Source organism: Anoplophora glabripennis, unplaced genomic scaffold (assembly GCF_000390285.2).
Source record: "Anoplophora glabripennis isolate ALB-LARVAE unplaced genomic scaffold, Agla_2.0 scaffold381, whole genome shotgun sequence".
NCBI lineage: Eukaryota > Metazoa > Arthropoda > Insecta > Coleoptera > Cerambycidae > Anoplophora > Anoplophora glabripennis.
Window position 1 is genome coordinate 175,371 of NW_019416476.1, and position 25,783 is coordinate 201,153.

Below are 25,783 nucleotides of genomic sequence, written 5' to 3' on the forward strand. Positions count from 1 at the left end.
ATGGAAAAATGAGCTGGAGCACCATCATGCTGGAACCACATTTGTTGCCTCTGATTCAAAGGAATGTCTTCCAAAAACTCATACAGTGTGTTCTGCAGAAAGTTGAGGTAAGCAGAGCCTGTTAATCGGTTTGGTAAAACAACAGGACCTAGAAACCTGTCACCTACAATACCCATCCATATGTTTAATGAAAAACGTGCCTGATGTCCAGATTCTATTAGAGCATGAGGATTTTCGTCGGCCCAAATATGCGTGTTGTGAAAATTAAACACTCCATTTCTTGTGAACCCGGCCTCATCAGTAAAAAGAATGTTTGCAAGAAAACGAGGGTCTTCAGCATCATGACGTAGAAACCAGCTGCAAAAAACCAAATGTGCTTGACGATCATTTATTGGATTTAAGGCCTGTACTCGTTGCACATGGTATGTGCACAGTTGCTCGTGAAGGATTCTCCAAACAAGAGGACCACTAATTCCTACCTCGGCTGATATTCTCCGCACACTCGTACCTGGATTCTGCTCTACCAGTGCTAGAATTTCTTCTTCTGCTCTAGGAGCAAAAGGGGCTAAAAAACATAAAACATTCCATATCTCCGCAACGGTTACTTTGCGGACCCATGTTTATTGAGACTTTTCTGCTTATTTTGGTTCATACTATTACCTCCTTAAATATTTTACACTCTTTTTTTAACACCCTGTATGTGTATTAATACGGTCTCATATTATTTTCACATCCTACTTACCCTATCCAGCATAAAACTGATATAAAACATCATAAATTGCTTCAGCGTGAACAGATTACAAGTATTTCTTTAAAAAAAATACATTTCTTTTAAAAAAATCAAATAAGATGCAGTCAAAGATAAGTGAAGATCTGCATGGGTAAGAGCAATGGCAAGAATAACTTATACTTTATGTGTCTATTATTTTTATAATGATCTACTATGACCATGGAACAAATAATAGATATTTATCACAATGAATAGAAACATCCATCCATTTTCCATCAAATTTTCTTCAGGATTTAGTCACATTAAACATAAAACACAATGTTTTATTCTTCACATAGCTGCATCTATACAGAGTGTTAGAAGTTTGATTTTAACAGCCGATAGAATACATTAAAATAAACAAAAAACCTTATATGACATGGGTCCTAAACTCAACCATTTCCGAGAAAAAAATTATCAAAATCTCTAACTTGATGTACAAAAGTTCAATTAGTTAAGGAATTTTGACATAACTGCGTACATAGAATACCATAAAATACAATGTTTATCACTTTTTTGAACTTCTTTATGCTTAGGTAATTCTAAAAAATAATTTGTTTTGTAATAAATTTAAAATTCAATAAAATTCGTATCGAGCAATGTGACAACAGCGCGACGGTTTATTAACACGAGGTACTAAGGTGTTCAGTAATCACCAATAATTCAGTTGGTATCTGGATTCGACCGTGTCGGAGTGTTTTTGGCATACCACTATTTCCTTTCCTTGAGGTGTTTTCCAGCGAGTGCGCGAAAATTGGATTCGAAGGTGTCGTGCGTACATCGAAAATGGTGATGGACATTTTGAGCATATGTAGCTTGTTTTGTACTTGTGCGTTTAAAAATTACTGAATTTTACTTTTTGGTAACTACCTAAATTATTTTTAATACGTATGATTAGTTGGACGACGTGAATCTTTGAGTACTTTAATTACATATTTTTCAAATTCATAATTTGATTAAAAGTTAAGTTCCTGTTTTAAGTGATTTATAATTACTAAAATTGGAGCTAAAAGCACAACTATCTTTGTACTATAAAATTACAGTTCACTTCATTTATTTAAAAACTGGAAAACAATAGTCTTTTTATTAAATGTTTCACAATAATAGTTGTTTACATTTTCTCCGTAGGACAAGTCTGCCGCGTGCACACGTTGTATGCATCAGCAGGTTAAGCGCTGTTGTCACGTCGTGATGAAACTCCCCAATATTAATACTCGTTGTATTTTGAAAACTGTTAATCTTACGCCCCTGTAATGTATAACTTTTTTGTTCATTTAGGATTACTCTATATCATGCTGAAGTAATGGCAGTCAAACTTCTTACACTCTGTAGAGTGTTCGGTTTGAGTAACTATCCACGGCCTTTTTTTAATTATTGACCGATTTTTTTTTTGTTTAATCTCGTGAAAATACGTCAGAAGCAAGATGTATCACCCAGTAACAAATCATGTTGGTGTTGCTCGGAAGCTTTAATTATGCTGAAACACCGGATACGTTATTTAAAAATGTGTTGTGGATACCTATCTAAACACATGTCCTTAATTATTGGAATCATTATATTGGAAGGTACTACAAACATTATTATTATTTTTGTCTCAAATCACTTTGATTAAAAATCCGTTGTAATATTAAAAAAAATACTTAAAAGGTTGGTACTCCTCTAATTTTTCCATTAAAAAAATGAAACTGAGGATCACAAGATTTATATGACAAAAAAGGTTCATCAAAATCGACTAATAAAAAAACGGGGTTCACTAATCCTCGATTAGAAGCTGTTATTTAAATCTTTTTTTAAATACTGACTTACCTTAAATCAACAATTAATCTAAATTTAATTTCTTCTCGTTACGAAAATTCGAAGATCAGGTAGGCAGCGGTAATTTCGAAGGAAAATAATTCTTTTTACCAAATAAAAATATGTTTCATTAGATTCAGAATTAACTGTTTTCTTATTAACATTTTGAAGAACATTTGGAAGCGGGCAGACGCAATATTCAATATTCTTACTTCTTTGAAAAAATACATTTATTTGCATCAATAGTAAAATAAACTTTTAGACGAAATTTTCTTACATGTCTTTTATATGATTTGTAAGAACCTTATTTATCCTAAGGCAGAACTTTGTAAGGATTTAATATATTTCTGGGATCCATCAAGGCTTTCAGTTGCTTCATAAGTTGGATTGAAGCTGGACTCTTAGAATAGTGCATATATTTCGGTTTTCTGAAACCGATGCCGTGTTCGGCACTGATACTACCTCTAAGTTTAGAAGTAAATTCATAAACGAAGGGCTCTATTTTCTTCAAAACGTCTTGGGTGAATTCTTTTACTGTGATGTTCAGATGCAAGTTACCATCGCCTTAAAAATGAATCGTGTCAACAAGAAATAAAAAATTAAGTGGATTTTCAAAATGAGTTTTTATATAATTTTGGAGATCTTACATATTTTTTAAACTAACGAAACCAAAATTAATAGTGATTTTTAAACTAAAAGATTATTCTTGAGAACACAGCATATGTTTAATGTGTTTAATAATAGTACCGTATTGGTGTATCAAAATAAGAACAAAAGGACTTCTAAAAACAAACTCATTTGAAAGATTATTTACATGGAAGCAAATATACAAACCCAAATGTCCATATCCGCAGACCCTCTTTGCATCAGACCCTAGCCTTTCTGCCATTGCAGGTACCAAGGAATAAAAGTTTTCGATTGGCAAAGATATATCGTATTTGAAAACATAACCGTCATGATTTAGTGCTTCAGTTATTCGTTCTCGAATGTCCCATATGTTCTAGAAATAATTATTTATAATAAAAAACTGAAATATAAACAGAACAAGACAAATAAGTATTTCTTACTTTCATTTTGCTAACTTCATTTGTTGCTGTACCATCTAATACCAATTTTTCCTCCATTGCAACTTCCAGAAATCTATCGATCTTCTCCTCGTCGTGGTTTTGGTTGCTTCCCTGTGTCTCTATGAGCATATAAAAGGGATATTCTATCAAAGGACACTTTAATTTTAAATGGCTAACTACTAGATCCATTGTAAGCGCATCCATCATTTCACAAGACGATAAAATTTCTCCTAATTCGTGTTTTGCCTTCTTTACTACTTTCAAGACATTATCAAATGAGTTTAGCCCTAAAATATAATAAAATAAAATCATTAAAACGACATCGTCTTATATGGGCAAAGGAATCGATAATTCTGTATGCAGTTGAAAAATTCATTTTCTGGTGACGATTGGAATATGCTCTTAAAGATGCATATCGACCAGCGAACATATTATCACGAACAATGCGTACACTGTTACAAACCCTGCTCGCAATGAGTCAGCGCAACCGAGTCTTCGTGTGGGCGCGAACAGTTCACGATCATTCAACGATCTCTCCGCAAAATGTTTACGTTGAGATTGCGAGTTGCTCTCCCATAGACTATTGGTAACTTCGAAATATATGTTCGTCGAACCTCAATTTGTGGTACAGCTGAAATAGTCAATTTTGTAAAAATTATGGAGTGACGGATGAGAAAGTTGTGTCGCTTAGGTTAGGTACAGCAAAATATCGGGAAACAGAACTAACTATGAAAATAAACCAAAAATGGAAGATCCGTATACGACAGAAGATTCTAAATTTACTTTGCCAACGACAATTTATAGTAAATAACTCTAAATGCAAAAATTCGTTTTTGTAGATGTGAGAAGTAACTGCTATTTGCGAGAAGTACGCAAGCTAATCATTTGGAGAGATCGATGTTGACAATATATAGAGATGTTAATGTTATACGATCTACTAACGCAATCTTGATGTAAAGATTTTGCGAATAGATTTTTGGACGATCGAGAGCTGTTCGTGGGCGCCGGTGGATACGCACCATAGCATTCTTTGATGTGACAGAGGTTATTTCTTTTAAAGAAAGGTTAGCAGTAATAAATCGTTTTCTGGCGACTGGAGATTCCCTCACAAGTCTGTAACATCTCTTTAAAATTTCTAAAATGTCGATTAGATGCAACGTCCGCATGACAGTATAAATAAGCAAACCTACGGTGTAACGTGATCTCGTAACATTCATATGAAGGATGTTATTTATGTTTAAGGAAGCATAGCAGTAATAACTCGTTCTCTGATGACTGGAGATTTCTAAATAGTCGACCAAACATGCAAACCCCTTGTACAACGTGGGTTCGTAACAATCGTTCGATGTCACAGAGAACGTCCGACAATTTGTTCGACTCTTCGATGTTATCATGTTACGCTACTGTGAGGTAGCGTGCAGACATGATATGACATTGTGTTCTGTTGCGTGACTGGGTGCATAAACTACCTTACCTAAAAATGCTAGATTTACAGACTTCGGTTTTGGAGGACACTGGATGGCTACTTTTGTTACAACGCCAAGAGTTCCTTCAGATCCAATGAATAAATGTTTTAGGTGGTATCCTGTGTTATCCTTTTTTAATGTACTCAAACAGTCTAACACTTCTCCATTTGCTTTAACCTGCATTGGAAATACATATATACATAATTTAAAAGAAAATTATAAATATGAAATACATGTGCCATAAAAATATGTGATTTGTAACCTAGTAGGATAGTGAGAAAATAATATTTTTGACAATACTAAAAACAAAATTGAATTAATGCGCTTACATATTTGATCATTTCATGATAAACCTGCAGAGTAACAATGAGGTGCTATTTTTTATTACTTACCGCTTCTAAACCAAGAACAGACCCTTGCAAATTTCCGTAACGCAACAGTCTTAATCCTCCAGCATTAGTGGCTACATTGCCTCCTATGTGACAGGAACCTTTGGCTCCCAGATCTAATGGCATCATCAGACCATGAGGCGCCAAATGCGAATCCAAAGTTTCCAATATGCAACCAGCTTGACAAACTAAAACACCTAATAATATTCTATTTTAGATATCATTTCAGTAGCTACCCAACTTTTTTTTTAAGAATATTTTTTCCGTCACATCGAGGCTATTTGATGTTCATTAGCCCACCTTGTGTGTTTGTAACTTCAAAAAATATATATTAACAATCAATATTGTTTTAGAGTACATAATTTATAGCCCATTATGTCTGTTGTAATAAATATGTATGATTTATTATACGAAATCAATTATATTAATGCAATAAATTACTTTATATGTACCATTTTAATTCACTTTGATTCACACAAAAAAAAAAGTTGGGTATACTTTTTATGCGACATATATTTTTCGTAGTAATTTGGCCTTCTGAAAACGAATCTGGGGTCAGAATTGGCCCATCACGTCACAATTTTTTCCTAACCTCAAAAAACTTGTGAAAAATAGTGAAAATTGATGAAAATTTACTGGGAAAATTTGGAAAAAAATTTATTTCCACATCAAATAGTACATTTTTATGTAAAAGACTCTGCTGAATTCAAATCCACTGTCAGAATTGAGCTAGAACGTGTGGTTTTTTTTCTAACCTCAAAAAACCGAGCAGGAATCGCTATTTTCAAATTCTGAGCGGATTTTGACCAGATTTTGTATAAAGGGGTTTTTTGGGTCGCTGATTACGAATATGAATTCACATTGTAAAAATTCAAGATGGCTGATCCAATATGGCGGGTGTACTTTTTTGAAATCCACCGATTTCAGTAAAATTTGGCATCATAAGGATTGCTGGTTGATCTCACCTTCATTAATCACACATCTGGAGCCAGATTTTCATAAGTCAAGGTAAAAGATTCCACTCCGTCTAAAAATGTGACTTCGCTTAAAAAAATGACTTAAGGACTCTACACATGTAGTGATGTGTAGTGTGATGTGCTTGTTTCCATGGGACAAGAAAAGACAAAAAAAGATAGTGAGACAACTCCGTTGCCCACCGTCACCACGTGGAGGTGCCCTGGATGCAGACACAAGACCAATTGACCTTTAAGCAGCAGGTATAACAGTACCTATAAATGTTAATATAATAAAAATTGTATATTTTTTTATTATATTGTAAACAAGCACATCACACTACACATCATTACATGTGTAGAGTCCTTAAGTCATTTTTTTAAGCGAAGTCACATTTTTAGACGGAGTGGAACCTTTTACCTTGATTTATGAAAAGTTTTTTGAGGTTAGGAAAAAATTGTGACGTGATGGGCCAATTCTGACCCCAGATTCGTGTCCAGGAGGCCAAGTTACTATGAAAAATATATGTCGCATAAAAAGTATACCCAACTTTTTTTTCTTCTGTGTGGCTGTGTTATCTTTAACATCAGGCTTGTACAATGCGACAGTTAATTTGGTTTTGATGATCCTTTCATCAGTAACGAAGCTGAGGCACAGAATAGGATAGAAACTATTCTGTGGCTGAGGTAAACATTTTTATTGAAATTTCAGTTTTCAGCATATAAGGGGTGAAGAAGAGTGCAACCCGTATACTGTACAGTTACCTATACCAGTTTATTGCAAAATTTTAAAAACTAGTAACATAATTCGAAACAAAAAAAATAATGACAATACAGCGCGTTGCTGGTGCTTTCATGAGGTCTCTAGATTGGACAGCATGTAATCCAGATCTCAACCCCATGGGGCACTGTGAATCAACATAAGCAGAAACTTAGAAACCATAAGCCCTACCTGCCATCTTTGATGATAGAAAAAATGCTCACAGAAATATAGAATGACAGATCAAGAAGATATTAGAAGTGCAATTCCAGAAACGAGTCTTCAACGTAAAGTCATAAATTAGAAGTAAGAGAAGAAATACGCCTCAGTAATGTTCTTCTTTGCGCTAAATCATTTTTTCAATAATAACATAATGACGTGAATAAAAGGCAAAATGGTCAGAAAAAACGAGACTAGTGTTTGATTTAAACTGGCATTCGCTACTGTAAGGTTCTACAGGGTGTTTAAAACTTTTATTGACTCGTACCTACCTTGTATGTACTTAAAACTGAAATTTCAATAAAAACTCCTACTTTATGAATAGATGATAGAGTATAAGTGCAGCAATATAGTTCAAATATATCGTAGAAATATTTAAACATACAAAAAGAGAACCAATAATAACGATAACAAATTTTAAAACAAAAGACTACAATCAACATTATTGTGTAGTCTATCACGCATCGACATTTTACCGAATCTGGATAGCAGAAGTTCATGATAGTAACTATCCTCTAGTCTAGAAGGGTATTGGTGTTCTTTTTAAATAGTGTCTATAGACAGTCAAGCCACTTTATTTATCGCAAAATTATTCCATTATATCTGGCCCAAGTAACATACAAAACGGCATGCGAAGAACCTTGAAGACAAAGAGAATCTGGATACCAGATATCTTTTTAGGCTAAATAGTTCAGAAACCGTCTTTGATCCGAACTTTGTCCTACCTAAGGCGCATATACATAGACTCGCGAGTTGAGCAGCTCATATCTGAAGTTTTCCCCTCTGTCCATTTCTGGTGTCAGAAATACATCTATTATATTTAATAATACAAGTTGACCTTCAAATCACCTCTACAGTTGACCTTTGTATCAGGGTCAAGGTCACCATCGAATGTTCCCATCAGAACCCTACAATTTTTGTCTAAAAAGTATCAATGCGCTATTCAAAATAGGACATCGCATATTTATAAACGAGTGTTTATTTTTGTATTCTAAACTTGAAAGAATTTTAGACAACTATTATCTTCGCACAATTTTTAAATTATTTTATTCTCCCGTTCATATATAGTTTATTAATTTATGTACATCTGTATATTTATTTATGTTTCCTGTTATTTATACTGTCATCAAACCGCACAACAGGCAACAACTCATTAATCCTATTTCAATTAACGTACCTGACGTGTCGTCCGTGCTTATGATTTCGTTCATGAGGGCCGTTGACAAAACGACCTCGTCAAAAACCGGAACCGATCCCCCAACTAACCCCGTGTTTCCGCCTTGCGGGCACACCGCTATGCGGTGCTCGTTGCAGAAACTCAGTATCTTGGACACTTCCTCCGTGGTCTTCGGCTTCAGGACGCACTGGCTGTAACCTGCAATAAAGAACGTTCGGCGTTCGCAAATAAAAAAAATGTGTAGGAATTATGGTTTGTACGAACTAACACTTGTATACCTATTTCAAAATTTACGTCAAACTTTTTTTGGAACACTAATTTTATGGGCTAAGAGGATAGTGTACATTTTAACAAGTCACATAAAAAAAATTCTGTATCGTTACAATAACGTGTACATACATGTATTACAAGTAAACTAGTTCAAATGAACTACGAGAAAACAGAAAAAAAATAAATTGCAAGAAAAAAGTATGAGCTGCATGAAGTCAATTTGGGACGGGCCGGAAACGAAATTGAGAATTACATATACAGGGTGATTCAGTCATAATGTGTCAAGTAAGTACCTTAAAATAAAAATAATAAAAAATAAAATTAGGAGTGGCCGACATTGAGATAAAGTGCAACAGTTTGTTTAAAAACTTTAAAACTAACAGATGGTATAATCGTAATAGACATTATAAAAAAAAGTCAGTGACAATATGAGTAAAAAACTTAGAAACCATCAACTCCTACGTGCCTTTCTTGACCACATTGAAAATAACTCACAAATATGGAACGGCATTTAAGAAAACTAATTTCAAGTACAGTATAGTCAAATTTCTTCTTATTTTTGTTATTGACTTTGTTCCAGTGGCGACTTGCCAGGTGACGCAAGTGACGCACCGTTTCACTTATAATTTCCGTTTCGTTGTGCAATTTAAAATTATTTTTAATTTTATATAAATTTTATAATTCAGATCTAATTCTATATTGAAAACGTATTGTGTTTGTTTGTTAATACGTAGAAATAAACATTAATTTGCGCGGTGTACGCCTTCTAAAAAAATATTGCCTTCGTTTAGCGCGAACATCGACCTCGTACCATATAACGTATAGTATAAGCAAGTGACTCAGATCGAAATCAGTCTGTATTCCGCTTCTCTTCGTAGCATTGTCTACGGTGGTTGTCATGGCAACGAGACGACTAACACGGGAGTAAACTACGGCGTGGGGGAACGAGTGACGCGGAAATTGAAGCAGCACTGTCATCGCCCATCGCCTGCCTTTAAACAGTTTATACAATACGCGTCGCCTAGTGCACGATTATAACGGTTCTTAGTTAATATTTGTTTTGTGTAATAATCGTAGAAATGTTTTCTATGAATAACCCAGTATGTATTTTATTGAAAATGCCATTTTCCAGATGGAAAATTGAGGTCAAAAAGGATTTTTTAAATTGCGAGAGACCTGTGCCTTATTCTCTCGATATGGAAAAAGGGGTCAAAAGGCAATGTGTACGTTCGAAAGTTTCGAAATGAAATTCGGAGTATAAGTGGTTGTGTGGAAGTGTTTATTTAAAAGAAACTTTTCTGTATGCCGTGTTTAATTGTGGGTGTAAAGTCGGGCGTGTGGAATAATAATCTAATTGAAAATCCTTCTCGCGAACGTCAGTTTTTCAGTAATATTGTAATATAAAACTTTCCAGATTCATTTAAAGCCTTGAAAATTTGAAAATTTTCGCTTTTCTTTCTATTTAGTCAATCAGTGAATATGCTTCACCTATTCTCAATGTCATGAGCCGCCACTGCTTTGTTCTTTCTTTTTGTTACTTATTCTTTATTCTTATTGCTATTAAGTAACAACAATTTTCACAATCTTTCAACATATTCGAATTTTTCAGAATGAATAAATAATATCTTTCAACCATTTGGTATGCGTGAATTATCAGGATGACTTATGAAAATTATTCCATTCAAATGGATTAATGGGAGTTTCATGTCCACTTTCTGGCATAATAAGGGGTGCCGTCATATCGTTTACCCAAATCAGAACCGTTCTGTTACACACTTATAACGAAACAATAACATGGATAACGTGCGTGACGTGAGATGACGTCTAATATCGGGCAGCTTATCAAGTGACAAATGAGCTGACGTCACTTAGTCACTAAATTATAGAACAGAAACTCGCGACATTTATGGCGTGCGTTTTGTTCTACTTTAATAAAATTCTAAACATTTTAAAAATTATAATAAAATCTCAATCGACTTCTGGGATAAAAATTTGCTTCCAACAGTCTACATACCTACAGGGTACTCCTTCAGTATATTCCCAATAGTATGTTTTGTATAATAATTTGTTGATACACGATTATTTTTGTTAATTTCAACGCCCTGTATCTCATAAACGGTGGCTTTTTGCGCCTATGTTTGTAGAACAAAGTGATGTTAATTTTTGCTGTTTAGTACTGTCCCGAGGTTTGTCTATTAAAATCTGGACCACCCTGTATATGAATTTTATTATTCTAACAAATTAAAGCGACTGTGAGCAACAATAATTTTTAAAGCTATTTTTTTGTTAAAAATGTAGTTTTAAAGCTATTTGATAAGAAATCATGTTTAGAAAGAATTGAAAAATGCAGTTAGCATCCTCAACAAATGTAGGTGTACAGAAGGCCCTCAAAAAGAAAATCAGGTCAAACCGCCTCCCCGTGCTTCTGGTCTATGAAATATGAAATATTGGATGCTTTGTGTTTCATCTTTTATAATGTGTCTTTTCCGAGATATTACTCAAAAACCGCTTAAAGTTACGAATTTGACGGCCTACACCTTTTTTTTCCAAGAATTTCAAGGAAAATCCATTTCTTAAATTAAAAAATTCTGCCTCAGTGGCGAATTACAACAGAGGCATCGTGTATGACAACAGAGCGTGTTAAATAGCGGGAACAAGCAAGCTTATCTTAAGTATTGTCGTCAATCATTCACACCATATTTAACAGATACCACTAATCTAATTAAAACTATTCGAACGTTACCTCTAACATTCTTGATCCAATCGACGTTGTATCCCTCGCATTCTGAGGGGTCGGTGAGCACGCGATTCTCGCCGAGCAGTCCTGTAAAGAACTTCAAGTGATTCCCGTCCAATGTGGCATAGTCGCCCCTTTTCACGTGCGGGTATCGATCCTGGAAACGAAAACGGGTTTCCCATCGGTTTCCAAAAAATACAATTAAGTGCCGACAAAAGAACGGAAAACAGAAACTTATTTTCGTAGCTAATAAGGCAAACATTAAACTAAAGTTCATTTATTATACATCAAAAACTGTCAGCACCGTCTTTGAAAGAAATTTGTTTATTTTTGGATCATCTAAATTAACCCTTAACTCATAGTTGAAAAGGCGATATCATTGCCAAAATTCTTACAGGCTTCACACAACAACAAAACCAAATTATTTATTGAAATAGTATTAAAAAATATTAAAACATAATGTTTAGTAACATAAGTAGTTGTAGACCTCGTGATTAATACCCCCTTTGAGTTAAATAACTTTATTACATTTAGTTAATATCTTACAATATATTTGTAATTAAAAGTTATGCAAATATTTGATTTACGAAATTTTTGTAAAAAAATATCTTCTACAGAGAATACCGAGAATTGACAGGGACTGAATCTAAAAAATTTCTTGTCGATATTTAGATTCGAAGACAAAAGTATTTTACTTAAGTTTTATTTACAGTATGTTATTAAAGTTCTCCAAAAAAATATCATCCAAAATTCAATTGCAGCATTTTTGAAAGTTGCGTTATGCAATGCAACTTAATGAAAGCAAATGGAGATGATGGTAGAAAAAATAATAATTTGCATTATTAAGGAGTTAAATTAGTAGATATGGAGGAACCAATTCATCCAGCAAAAGGCTGAAATTGTAAGAGTTTCGGACGAGAAGGAAAATATAGGTAAGGTAAACAAAGGAAAGTGAAAGAAACAAATGAATGCAAAAACTGCATAGAGAAGCACAACTGAAATGAAGCCGTCAAAAAACATCATCTTCCAAAGAACTTTTGGTGTACAGATGTCCCAAGTAAATGCAGAATAAATAAACGTTTCTTTAAAACTCAAACCTAATTGTCATTTTGATGGAAGTAATTTTTGAAAAATGTTAATTCCTTCTAATCCAATAAATATATAATTTCTATATCTCCGCGCAGAAATAATTGGTATTTAGTAACTTCACAAAGGATACTTCCGTCTACTGTTATTAAAATCTAATCTGATTATAAGCTGATAAAAGGATTTCTGATCTGCCCCAAACCCCAAAAGGAAACAGAGAGTTCTATGTTTCCTTTCTCTCTCTTTTGCAAGCGATATAATTGTTACTGTTACTATTAAGTAATGTGTGAATTTAAAATAAAAAAAAATAAACTAGTAACTAACATATACTATGTCTTTTTGTCAAATAATGTGTCATGAAAATGTGTGATGAAAATGATGCTTTATACTATTTAGATCTTTTTTTTCTTTGAAAATGTTTATACTTACGTGTACAGGTAACACGTAGAATAGAAAAAAATATGGGGCAGGTCGAAACCTCCTGTATTACTATATTATACAGGGTGTAACTTTAGTATGTAGAAATACTTCGAGAGATGATTCCTTGCACCTTTTAAGAAGAAAAATTTTAAGTATGAGCCTGAATGACTTAATACAGGGTGTTAAAGTTTGTACAAATATCTTCAAAGTTATTTGATGTAAACTGATGGTTAATAACTTAATTAAATAAAGGTAAAAATTAATTGAATCTGTATAAAATTATAGATATATAAACCAGTGCCGCAGATACTGGTATATATTGAAACTAAAAAAATTCGCAACCTCATAAGGTCATTCTGAGGTCAACATTACGTTTATTACTTTGAAATTATTTTAATTTTTAAAATTACATTTAAATTGACAGCTTCTGAGTTATTATCAAACATTTGACTTTGAAACGCCTTGTCCAGATCACATTAGAAAAAAATAACGTTATACTACCTAAAACGTACAATTTTAATTCGGTATTAAAAAGAGGGGTTTCTTTCAACACAAATCAATTTGACCTTGAAATGACCTTAAGGTTGAATTTAAGGTCAGCACCAATTAGCCCCTGTTATAATCCTACAAAGAGGTCATTTTTCGATAGAAACAACCACGCTGAAGTTACTGACTTGAATGGTGTGTAAAAGGTAATGTTGACCTCAGAATGATCTTATGAGGTAATTTTGAGTCATGACAAAAGACACTATTAATCCAATCAGTTGGAAGTTTTGCCTGTGAAGTTTTAGGGGAGTTTTGAAAATTTACTTTGCCACCTCTTTTTGTTTCCGGAAGTAGCCGTCATACTGGAAAAATGGTGCTCCAAAACAGTTTTTCGATGATATTTCCTTTCCGACTCACTTTACGGTGAAAATAGTTATGTAATAAATTGAACTAGAGATCATTTCCTATAATTTATGTACCAACCTTTTTTCTGTGAAATGAATAGTTTCGGCGTACGAGCATCGCAAAGTCTATTCCAACACGCGTATTGGCAAGCTCATTTCCACACCACCATGAGGTAGAGTTCCTGGCGCGTTTTTTTAGTGATATCCCCAGTAGGCCTAATCCACATGTGACGACTAAATTTAGTGCATTCTCCTTCGCTTCGCTATCCCTGATGGACCAGGTTTTGCGAATTCTTCGTCTTCAGAACTGAGCAAAACCTCACGGATAGGAAGTTCTTCTAAGTTATCCGCGATAGGATTATCTTCTTCGATTTCGTCACCTTCTGCCTTGACTTCGTCGAAGGTTTGCTGAAGAACTGTCTCCGTACCTTCCTCTGGATTATGTCTTGTAAATCAACATCCGAACTGTTGCAGGTACCTACCATTGCAATTCGTGCAGATAGCGGAGCACTTTAGTCCAGCCTTTCTGGATTATAAAATTTATTTAAAGAATTTATTAAAGAACCACCGAGATTTAAACGTCCGGGTATTTAAAAACCCAAATGCTGACCCGGAAAGCATTGCTGAAGCTGGAGAACGCTTCCTCCTTGGGTTGTACGGTTACTGTGTCGTAAAAAGTATGTCATTAAACACCTACAAATATACATGCTTCACGAAGTCAGCATTTAAAAATAAATTTAATATTGCATCGCTGCCACCGACAAAACCAACAGCACGACAACATTCGTTCCTATCACCAGGTTCAGCCGTGGTATGGAGTTGGAAAAAATACAGTGCGGTGGGGATGGAAAAAAGCAAGAATGAGCTAATTCCTGTCACCATACTCGAGCCCCCAGCTCCAGCAAACTTGCTAAAACTAACTTCTTGCAAATGTAAAAACGGATGTCGGGGAGTCTGTGGATGCAGAAAGGCTGGACTAAAGTGCCCCGTTATCTGCGCGAATTGCAATGGTAGGTACCTGCGACAATTCGGATGTTGATCTGCAAGACAGTGATGAAGAGGAAGATACGGAGACAGTTCTTCAGCAAACCTTCGACAAAATCGAGGAAGAAGGTGATGAAGTCGGAGAAAAGAACCCTATCGCGGATAACTTGGAAGAACTTCCTACTCGTGAGGTTTTGCTCAGTTCTGAAGACGAAGAACTCGCATAATCTGGTCCATCAGGGATAGCGAAGCGAAGGAGAATGCACTAAATTTAGTCAACAGTGCTTCGCATGTGGATTAGACCTACTGGGGATATCACTAAAAAAAAAAAACGCGCCAGGATCTCTACATCATGGTGGTGTGGAAATGAGTTTGTTGCCCGATTCTCGTGTTGGAGTAGACTTTGCGGTGCTCGTACGCCGAAACTATTCATTTCACAGAAAAAAGTTTGATACATAAATTATAGGAAATGATTTCTAGTTCAATTTATTACATAACTATTTTCACCGTAATCTGAGTCGGAAAGGAAATATCCTCGAAAACCTGTTTTGTTTTTCAAAACTCCCCTAAAACCTCACAGGCAACCCCCTTTTTGAGCGCCAACATATTGGACTATATCTGAACGTAAAAATTTATGCTCTTTAAAATTCTGGGGTCAAAAATAAGGGTCCCTATTTAAAAATTTGAAGTTAACCTTGACCGAACTTGACCGGTGACCTCAAGGTCAAATTTAAGGCATATTATACAAAGCGCTGAACACAATAATTTATTGACGTCGCATAAGCCTTTGCGAGCTAATATATAAAATTAACAAAATGTTACCAAAATAGCGTGCAAAGAAACTGTGATTTATCATATCTGATAGGGTATTCAGAGTTAAAAAAAAATGACTCCTAACACAACACATAAAAGCTGGTGTACCTCATGGTACTAGGGCCACTCTTGTACGTGCTGTACTAGTGACATGCCTCAGATATAAAATATGACCACCCTTCATAGACGACACGACAATATAGGCAAAAATAAAGTAGTATCCACTACTCCAACAAGCATGCAATCAAATATAAAACTGGACAAAAGACTGGATACTTCGACTAAACAAAATCTAATTCATGAATTTTAACTTCAAGAGCAAAAATATGAAATAATTTTATTAATTTTTAAAAATTCAGAAGTAAGCAGATCAAATGTTTTCTTGTCTAAATGTTACATTGTTCAAAAACTTTAACATCCTAATTTCTACTCGTAGAATTAAGCCGTTCAGCACATGGATTCATATAAACATTTCTTCTTAAAGTAACACAGACCGACAAGATTTTAACCCAACAACACGAATATACCTACTTTCCAAAGGATTTTGGTGCGCTGAATTCGAATCCAAATTTTCTCAATTGGCTTTGGTTTTCGAGGTATCCTATCATTTTCCGTCTTTGAGAAATCACATGTCCAAATTTAGTACTTCCGACTTTCTCGATTTTTGAATATACTGACAACACAGCACCACAAACCTAAATTCATCGGCACCAGGAAGTAGGGATTTTACATATTTTTGAGGTCGCTGATCACGAATCTGAACTCCAAAATACGTACGTGTTTGAGGTTTGTGAGTTTCTGAGTTAAGAGTTTACATGCTTGTGGGTTTATGAGTTTAGAGTTTGTGGGTTTGGAGTTTATGGGTGAAGGGTTTATGGTCTAATCGATTTATGGGTTTGGGGTTTTTTTGGGCTTAGGGTTTATGAGTTCGGGATTGAGCGTGTAAATGTATTTCCAGATTGATATAATGCGTAAAATATCGGCCATACATGTATAGAACTTTCAAACATATTTTTAAGTTTATTGCAAAATTTGACGTGATAGAGTAATTTGGAGTTCAGATTTATGATCAGTGACCCCAAAAATATGTAAGATCCCTACTTCCGGGTGCCGATGAATTTAGGTTTACGGTGTTGTGTTGTCAACAGTGTTGTTACAGAGCTTAAATAATTTGTAATAGAATCTATAGAATAAATAAATTGATAATAATAATCTGTAATAATAATATCTGTAATAAATTGACAGAAAAGGGATTCGGATTTGTTCGTTGACTGAAATGTACCGTTTTCACATCTTTAAACTTTAGTTTACTCTNTGAGTTTAGAGCTTGTGGGTTTGGAGTTTATGGGTGAAGGGTTTATGGTCTAATCGTTTATGGGTTTGGGGTTTTTTGGGCTTAGGGTTTATGAGTGCGGGATTGAGCGTGTAAATGTATTTCCAGATTGATATAATGCGTAAAATATCGGCCATACATGTATAGAGCTTTCAAACATATTTTTAAGTTTATTGCAAGATTTGACGTGATAGAGTAATTTGGAGTTCAGATTTATGATCAGTGACCCCAAAAATATGGAAGATCCCTACTTCCGGGTGACGATGAATTTAGGTTTACGGTGTTGTGTTGTCAATAGTCAAACTACAAAATTTCAACATGCTAGTTTCTCAAAGATGAAAAATGATATTGGGATAAATCTAAATGTGTTTTAAAGAGTAAGTATAGTCCCATTACCGGTTTTAGCAAACAAATTTACCTATCCCAGTAACATAACCTCACATAATGTCAAAAAATCGCGATTTTGACGCTTAGGTTAGAATATCTCGAAAACCAGAGCCAATTGAGAAATTTTGACCTCGGATTCGAATTCGGCACACCAATTCCTTCAGAAAAGTACATTCTGGTTTCTGGGTTAGAGGTTCCGTCAAATTTTGTCGGCCTCTGTAATTCAAGAAATTACCTTTTGAAATAAGATTATTTAAAGCACTTACATAAAATTTATGAAATTGTAACTTCCAAATTACAACTTGTACAAATGTTAAATTTTTTATTTTTGTCCGATCATTAGTAGACAGGGTGTGGCGTATAATCTATAAAAATTAAACTGCAGGTTCCTGTTGATATTTGTAATAGAAAACTCTTATACGAAAAAGTTCTATCTTCGCATTTTTTTGTAAATTATAGTTCATTTATTCAACGAAAATGAAGGCCGCCCCTGTGTTATTTATTAAAAACTTTAGAAATGTTTTTATGCGACCCAAGATACAACCTTATAATTTAAGACGGTATAATCTAATATTAATACTAAAAGGTTAGATTACATTGTTAAAAAATTTGTGCAGTCAACTAATTTTGTATTTATGTTGAATTCATTATTCACTTAATTATTAAATAGTAAGCATCGTCCAATCGACTAATCAGTATTAAAAAGTGAAAGATTTCAACAAAAGTTTTTATTTTGTAATTCCACGATAGTGACTGTGTAATTTTTATAAAGAAATAAAAAATAAGAAAAGCGTGCCGATTACATTAAAAACGAGATTCTTATTTCTCACTGTGCTTAATTTTTTAGTTTGTGCACAAACTAGTTTTACAATGAACCGAAAAACAATGCATTTACTATTTCCGAACGTGTCGATATGGTGTTAGTGTATGGTGCAGCCGGAGAAAATGTGCTCGCGCCGTCTAGGTTGTACCTGAAACGATGGTCAAAACGTCACCCCCCCCCATGTACAAATACAATCCTACAGTGCGTTCAGCGACCGCGAGATACGAGAAGTGTTATTCCTCGAGGAGAAGGACGTGGTCAGCAAGTGAACCTTAATGTTGAAGATGCAGTGTTGGACAATCTTGACGAAGACCCCACAATTAGTACTCGACGACTCGCACAGCAAGTAGGAACCTCGTACCGTACATCGCATCTTAAGCCGACAGCTGTTGCACCCCTATCATCTGCAACCAGTTCAACAGATTTTACCCCCGGATTGTGATCAACGAATGCGTTTTTGCAGATGGTTTTTACGGTAATGTGCCAATCAAGTAGACTAAGATGAGGCGACATTTACCCTATGCACATATGGGCCGATGAAAATCCTCGCGCAATTAGGGAAACTCATTGTGGGTCCCTATTTCTTTGAAGGACGACTAAATGGACCAACTTATGCTGACTTTTTGGAGAACCAGTTGCCTGAATTATTGGACGATGTAGCATTACAAGTTCGAGCACGCATGTTTTATATTCAAGATGGGGCTCCACACACAGTACTCGAGAAGTAACGACACTTTCGAATAAAATGTTTCCTCAGCGATGGATTGGACGCTTTGGTCCTGTGCCGTGGCCACATCTGTCACCCGATCTAACCCCAATGGATTTTTGTCTTTGAAGTCACTTGAAGTAATTGGTTTACAATACTCCAATTGCTACGGTGGAAGAATTGCGAAACCGTATAAATAATCGCTAAAATTGGGTGCGGCGGTGCCATGTCTGTATCCGCGCTAATGTGGATCAATTTCAACATTTTCTCTAGAAATGGTAAGTTTTATTTAATTTTGTTTCTTATTCGCAGTTGGCAACTACAGATGCTTACGAATGTGGTTTTGTTTGTGAACTCTTGCAGTAACAACAATGCATTTAAGATAGTAATTACTATTAATTGTTATAATAAGAAAATATTAGTTTTTTTAAATATCTATTTTTCTTAGTTTGTACTTTTGCATTGAAAATTCCACAAAAATTGACGACGATTTGTTTACGCGGCTGGTCTACAGCACATAACTCATTGTACAGCACACGGACAGGACCGTTCCAGAGAAAATATTTTGATTCATAATTGATCTTTAATTTATGAAAAAAAAAAACGCAAAAATATAACTTCTTCGTATAAGACTTTTCTATTACAAATATCGTTAGGAAGCTGTAGTTTAATTTTTATATATTCTACACGCCACACTCTATATCTCATTTCATATTGGTTCAAGGCTTTCAACTGTTATCATTTGGTAGTTATAATACCTCTGATATTAATAAAACCTAATCTGATTAAATGAGTCAATGCAGACGCGATTCCTGACCTACCTTGGTGAGTTCGGGAAGGGTGCCGGCCAGTCCCCTGCTCTGAGACGGCCTCGGGAGATACGGGGGTCGGATCCCAAGGGATGAAGTCCCCCGCCGGAGCCCGCTTAACTGCCTCAGGCCCCTCGGCAGCATGTGCGTTTCGATGGGGGAAGCTCCACGGGAAGTCAACTAGATAGCACTGTGACGAGGTGGCTCCTAGAAACAAATTTGGTTGTTCATAGCGTTCGAAATTAGGAGATAAAGAGGAATGCATAAAAATGATGAGCCGGGAAAGGAGGTACATAAGAGCCATCTGGCTCAGGTATAATGTTTTTTCTCTCGGTTAAAATGAAAATTTAAAACAGGTGGTCCATATCTTTCTGATTGGAGCAGTAAAATGCTTTTAGCAGTAATAATAATAATAATAATCATTCTTATTATTTTGTCTTTATCAAATAAAATGTATACAATGATGGAGGATTAGTCAACAAGAACATTTAAAGATATCCATAACAACACAAACAAGTCACCTATCAACACTTCAAATAGTTAAATGTTCAATCGTGAAAAAAAATGGATTTCTCTTTAAAAAATCAACCAAAACGACGTGTTAAAGACGACGTTTAAAACCATTGAAAATAGGGCATGATTTATAGTTATTTAATTATATTATAGTTATGGTAAAAATTGTTAATTGCAAGTAATGTAAATGTATGTTTAACAAAGACAAAAATTTCATATATACAGGGTATTCAACAAATTATGGGCAGTCTCTCAGATTTGGGTAGAAATTGTAAAAATAAGGTCAAGTGTATATACATTTTTTTATTCGGGGTCACTCTGTAGAGTTTATTGTCTTTTGGTGTTGAGAGTTGAAAATCTATTTTCCAATGTAAAGTTTCTCATTACATTTGAATAATTTGTGGATAGAAGTGAAGTTTTTCGAAGCTATTTCTACTAATGTATTCAAATTACCGACAGCGTTTGGGGACACAGCGTCTAAGCCACCTTGGCAGTTTTGGCCCCACAAAATATGCCTACCTTTTTAATTTTTGTCGTCATTTTTGAAATTTTTCTACTATTGTAAATGAAAACTGTTTCAGAGATAAATAGTTTTAAAGGTAAAAATACCAGCTTAACACTAGGTAATACTTAAATCCTGAAAACAATAACAGTTTTTTTAAAGCAAAACAAATACATAGTTCAAAATGATATTAGGTACGTATTTATTTTGCTGCACAAATGACTAATTTTTGTTTTCATGTATTTATTTATTACTATTGTAAGGCTTATGATGGATTTTGTTATTTCTGGTTTTTTATAATATAATCCATCTCTTCTTTCTCACTTTACAAGTTAATAACTGGTATTGCCAACTGTCATCTCGGCACCAAATTAGAAAATAAAAAGTAATGAAAATACAATTATAATTAATGGTATCTTCATAGTTACTTTTCACTTAAAAAAGTAGAGAGATCTTAAAAAACAACAACAGAAATTAAAAAAAGTCTACATATTTTTGGGGACCAATAATATACTACACCCTATTCTAGAATTAAAATGAGCGTAATAATATGATAACAGTGTTTTTTTGATGATTTTGAATAAAAGTAATTCATATGACACCAATCCAGAAATTAATTTCACATTCCAATCATTGGATTTTTTTATACAGTACGCGCCCAAAGTAGGAAATAAATTCAGTAAAAACGAAACAAATTTTTTATGGGGAAAATCCTCGAACAGGTCGATTTTTAATTTAAAAAATACATATTTTAGCATAAAAGGCGATTTTCAACCGTTATTATTTTTCGAGTAATGACGTCCTCGACATTTTTTTTAAATAGCAACCCCTTATTTTTTTCTTGATTCTGAAAGATCGTTTCATTGTCGATCCGACAGTATTAAAATCTTGTCATCTTACATAGGAAAGTTTTCGAGTAAATGACGATTGAATGTTAGAAAACCCATATCAATTAAAATAAAGCAAAAATTTAGTTTTTCGAAATGCCTGAAGTTTTTTATAGATCACGTAGATGTAAATCTGTACAAAGTGTCACTGTCATACTCAGTTCTCAATTTCTGCACCTTTTCCAAAAACAAAGCAGCTCAGTGAATTTTAGCAAGAGTATATTTTATATGTATATTTAAAAAACATAGGAAAATATAAGAAGGATTCCAAAATCCCAACTTCAATAATGTTGTGACCTAAAATATTCCTAGTTTGCAGCATAACACACGTATAATTTATTTAAAAACTAATCAAACCAGGGACTTAAACTTTCCCAAACATGTTGTGAACCAAAATTCAATAAAATTATTTTAACCAATATTGATTTTTTAAATTTGAGAAAAAGAATTTAGAAAATTTTGAACATGAATCCACTAGAAAAATAGAACCGCATTCGAATAACAGACAGAAATCCATTTTTATTTATGTAAATAACAATGAATTTAGAAAACACACTCACTTGTTCGTTTTATGACATTGAAACTTTTACAATTAAATATGATAACGGTTATTTCAACAATATGCCACGACTGTTATGTGAGGGCTTCTGAATTAACATTTTCGGAACACAATAATTATTAAAAAACTATAATCACAGATTCACAGAAGTAAATACACTGAACATGTTAAGAATTAGTAAAAAAATGTTTATCTTTTATCTAGTGTCATATGTAATAAAGTGGCTTACCGATAAGATAAAAATTAAATGTAAACAAAAATATGTATATCGTATATCAAAAATTTCATTGTAAATATTTAACACTAGACATATTTATATTATAAGGATTAGCATTATTAGTTATAGAATATTTTTATAACTACATTATAAACCTACTTATTATTGTCAAATATTCATTTGTTATAAATCCTTATATTATCAGTATCTTTATCCAGCACTTTCAAAGTTACGAAATCTGAAGACATTTATAATTTAGTGTTAATATATCTTATGACATCAATATAAAATATATTGTATAGAAATTAACCATTAAATTATTTATATTCGACTAAAGTTATAAAGAACTAATAGTACCTGCATAAATCTATCTAAATAAAAGTAGGATCTTCGAATATTTTCTGTTCAAAAATTATCGTCTCTTACTAGAACGCTTAGTCCTATCTTTGATAAGCAGTTCTTTTTTCAGATATCAATGTTGAGGTCAACCATCGGTTGATGCATATCACCAAGCATTATAATTATGTGATATAAAACATATGTTATCTGCACAAACGACATCAGTGAAGCAGCTGTTTAATACCCATTGTACGAGTATGTTACTTACTCTGCAACTAATTTTGACATAATGCCTGTTCGATAAAAACAGTAATATCTTTTTATTATAAGGTTCCGCAACTCAAATAATGAATGAAATTCCTAGGCCAATTTTAAATTGTATTTTTGGAACTGACTATACAGGGTGATTCACAACTTATCCAAAAAAATTTGGGAATAGATGCGGCATGAGAAATGGAATCAATATTGTAAAAAAATTTTTTTGTAAAATCCTTAGTTTCTGAGAAAAAAATTATTGAAGTTATAGCACATTAAACCACTACATAGCTGGACAACTGTAGTCTCTAGCAACATTCGCCACGTGGCCTCATCGACTCCGTATACTGAATTCGGATTTTGCAATCGTCGTTGCGATATTTATCTGTTATCTGTGGTTTTTATAATACGTTTTTAGTAGTTGGTGTCAAAAATGGGTAGTTAGTGTCAAAAATGGTTTGCGTGTACTCGGAGTTGATGGATATCGTTTTAATTTATGGTGAAGCGTTTGTGTTATGGTGAAACAAGACATCATTTGTGTTAGTTCGTAGAAAGTGAGTAAGACGGACCCAAATGTGTTTACACGTGAGTGGATAAAATTTTGAACAATTGCTGTTGCAGCATCGGGTATGTCAAATGATTTTATTATTTAAAAACACAAATTAATTTTATTAATAATTAATAAAGGCAAAAGCATTTGAATTTGCCGATATAAATAGGTGCGATAAAATTCTATTTACATATTTCTTTCCTTGCGAAAGTTTTTGTCCGTTTTTCTCACGCTGCCATACCGGTCGCATTGTGCGAGGTCAGGTTTTACAGTGGACCAGTTTCCAGTGCCGTGCAGAAGTGTATTTTTAAATCAATTTCGAACTGACCTTTTTGATTTTTTACATCCAGAATTTTTTTTTTTTTGGATAAGTTCTGAATCACCCTATATAAATATACCCTTACTACAATCTTCGCCTAATATAGATTAAACCAGGATTGGGTACGTCAAGACTAAATGGTGAAATTATGACTTAAACTATGTCTTGCCACAGTTGCATTCTGTCGTTTATTGGCTTTGTAGACATTTAAATAGATTCCTTGATAAACAATCGCTGATATTTTTTACAGATAGCCCTTTGCTTCTTCCTATTTTATGCCCTATAACAGGGGTCGGCAAGTAATTTTATGCAGAGTCCGCATACTTTTGAAAATTTTTAACAAGGTCCAGAAAAAAAACTCATATACCTTACTAATTTTTTATTTTAATTTGCATTCACAAAATAATATGAAATACAATAGATATGCGTATTTGTATTCAAAAATCAATGGGAGAAATTACATTTGCAATCTCGAGTCAGTTTTTTATACTAACTTACTAACCATTAAAAAATGATAAGGGTGGCCCCCAAACGTATTCTTATCTATAGAAAAATATGTTTTTAAATAATTTGGATATCTAATTAAACTTTCAAAAAATTTTTGGCAGGCCAGTTTTTTATCTTCCGCGGTCCGGATCTGGACCACGGTCCGCCAGTTGCCGACCGCTGCCCTATAACAACCAGAGAGAGCATCTATTACTTCTTAGAAAAATAGAAGCATCTACTTAAATTTAAGATTACCGTTGATGTTTTAAGATTATCGGAGTATTAATGTATTTTGTTGCTTGATGATATCTGCGATGTTTTTTTCTTTTAGTCGGATTTTTCAATCGTGTTTACTTCTGTATAATGTTTGCATGTCCTCATACTAAACCAAAAACGTCAAGGGATCGAATCGGTCATCATTTAAACAATCACGAATATCGCATAGGAGATATGACTATATGTAGGTATGTCATCATGTAGAAATAACATGAATTGATGAAAATTTATTTAGTGGCAAGACTAACAATTCAGACAAATTTAGTAGTAAATAGTCGATACTAGTAAGAAAGATAAATTAAAAAGGCTCTAATTTATCTTTTCACAACCTCATACGATTGTCTTGAAGTTGTAAAACTTCATAAAACGGATCTGATGTTTGTGTAATGTTTTCCTTACTTTGGACTTTATGAGAAACAATGAACTAATTACAATTTGCCTGGTAATCTCTGTAGATTCATTTTTCCAAAAAATTTTTTTCATTTCATGCCTCAACGTATCTCAATGAAATTTTATGTGGGGGGATTTTTGGGCCAGTCGACAATGAATATCAACTTATTTACAGCCCATATTTTTTCGGGTTACAGATTTACAATGTACTTCCTAAGCCACGAACTTGTTGTTCTCGAGCCAAGCCTATGGGGGCAGATACTTAAGTCAGCCCGAATCGGTTTTTGTTGTTGGTACAATCGTAGTTCTGAAAAAGGGAAACGTTTGGACGCATTGGATACGAGTAGTTACAGTAGGTACTACGAAATGTCTAAGAGGACCACCATTACCTGAGGGGGGGGGGGGGGTGTCGTAGAGGGCGCCTTAGCTTTACCCAGCAAATGGCCTTAACTGAAATCAATCCCCCTCGAACTCATCCTTTCGGAGTTACCTCGAGGTGAGACTGTTATGTTTTCAAAAACCCAATAAAATCTAACAATTCTAACCACTAAAAATAAAACAAAACATCAGTATATGACAAAGATATATAATATACAGAAAACAAACAGTACAAAAAAACAGACAAAACAGAAAACAGA

The 25,783-nt window shown here is 34.0% G+C and overlaps 1 protein-coding gene across 3 annotated transcripts in view; it reads right to left on the reverse strand.

Annotated features, from left to right (window-relative positions):
• Positions 1-2,775: 2,775 nt before the first annotated feature.
• LOC108909939 (D-2-hydroxyglutarate dehydrogenase, mitochondrial-like) overlaps positions 2,776-25,783 on the reverse strand; it is a 95,316-nt gene continuing 72,308 nt past the window's right edge. For 2 of the 3 annotated variants that reach the window (XM_018714416.2, XM_018714414.2), the window contains exons 2-9: positions 19,865-20,059; positions 11,608-11,758; positions 8,595-8,792; positions 5,489-5,682; positions 5,105-5,273; positions 3,631-3,917; positions 3,398-3,563; positions 2,776-3,127 (exon numbers count right to left, since the gene is read on the reverse strand). In XM_018714416.2, coding sequence (XP_018569932.1) covers positions 2,877-3,127; positions 3,398-3,563; positions 3,631-3,917; positions 5,105-5,273; positions 5,489-5,682; positions 8,595-8,792; positions 11,608-11,758; positions 19,865-19,996 — 1,548 coding nt within the window. In that variant the 5' untranslated portion in view covers positions 19,997-20,059 and the 3' untranslated portion in view covers positions 2,776-2,876. Of the gene's footprint in view, positions 3,128-3,397; positions 3,564-3,630; positions 3,918-5,104; positions 5,274-5,488; positions 5,683-8,594; positions 8,793-11,607; positions 11,759-19,864; positions 20,060-22,314; positions 22,467-25,783 lie in introns of those variants that run through there. The other variant, XM_018714415.2, reaches the window with a different exon arrangement.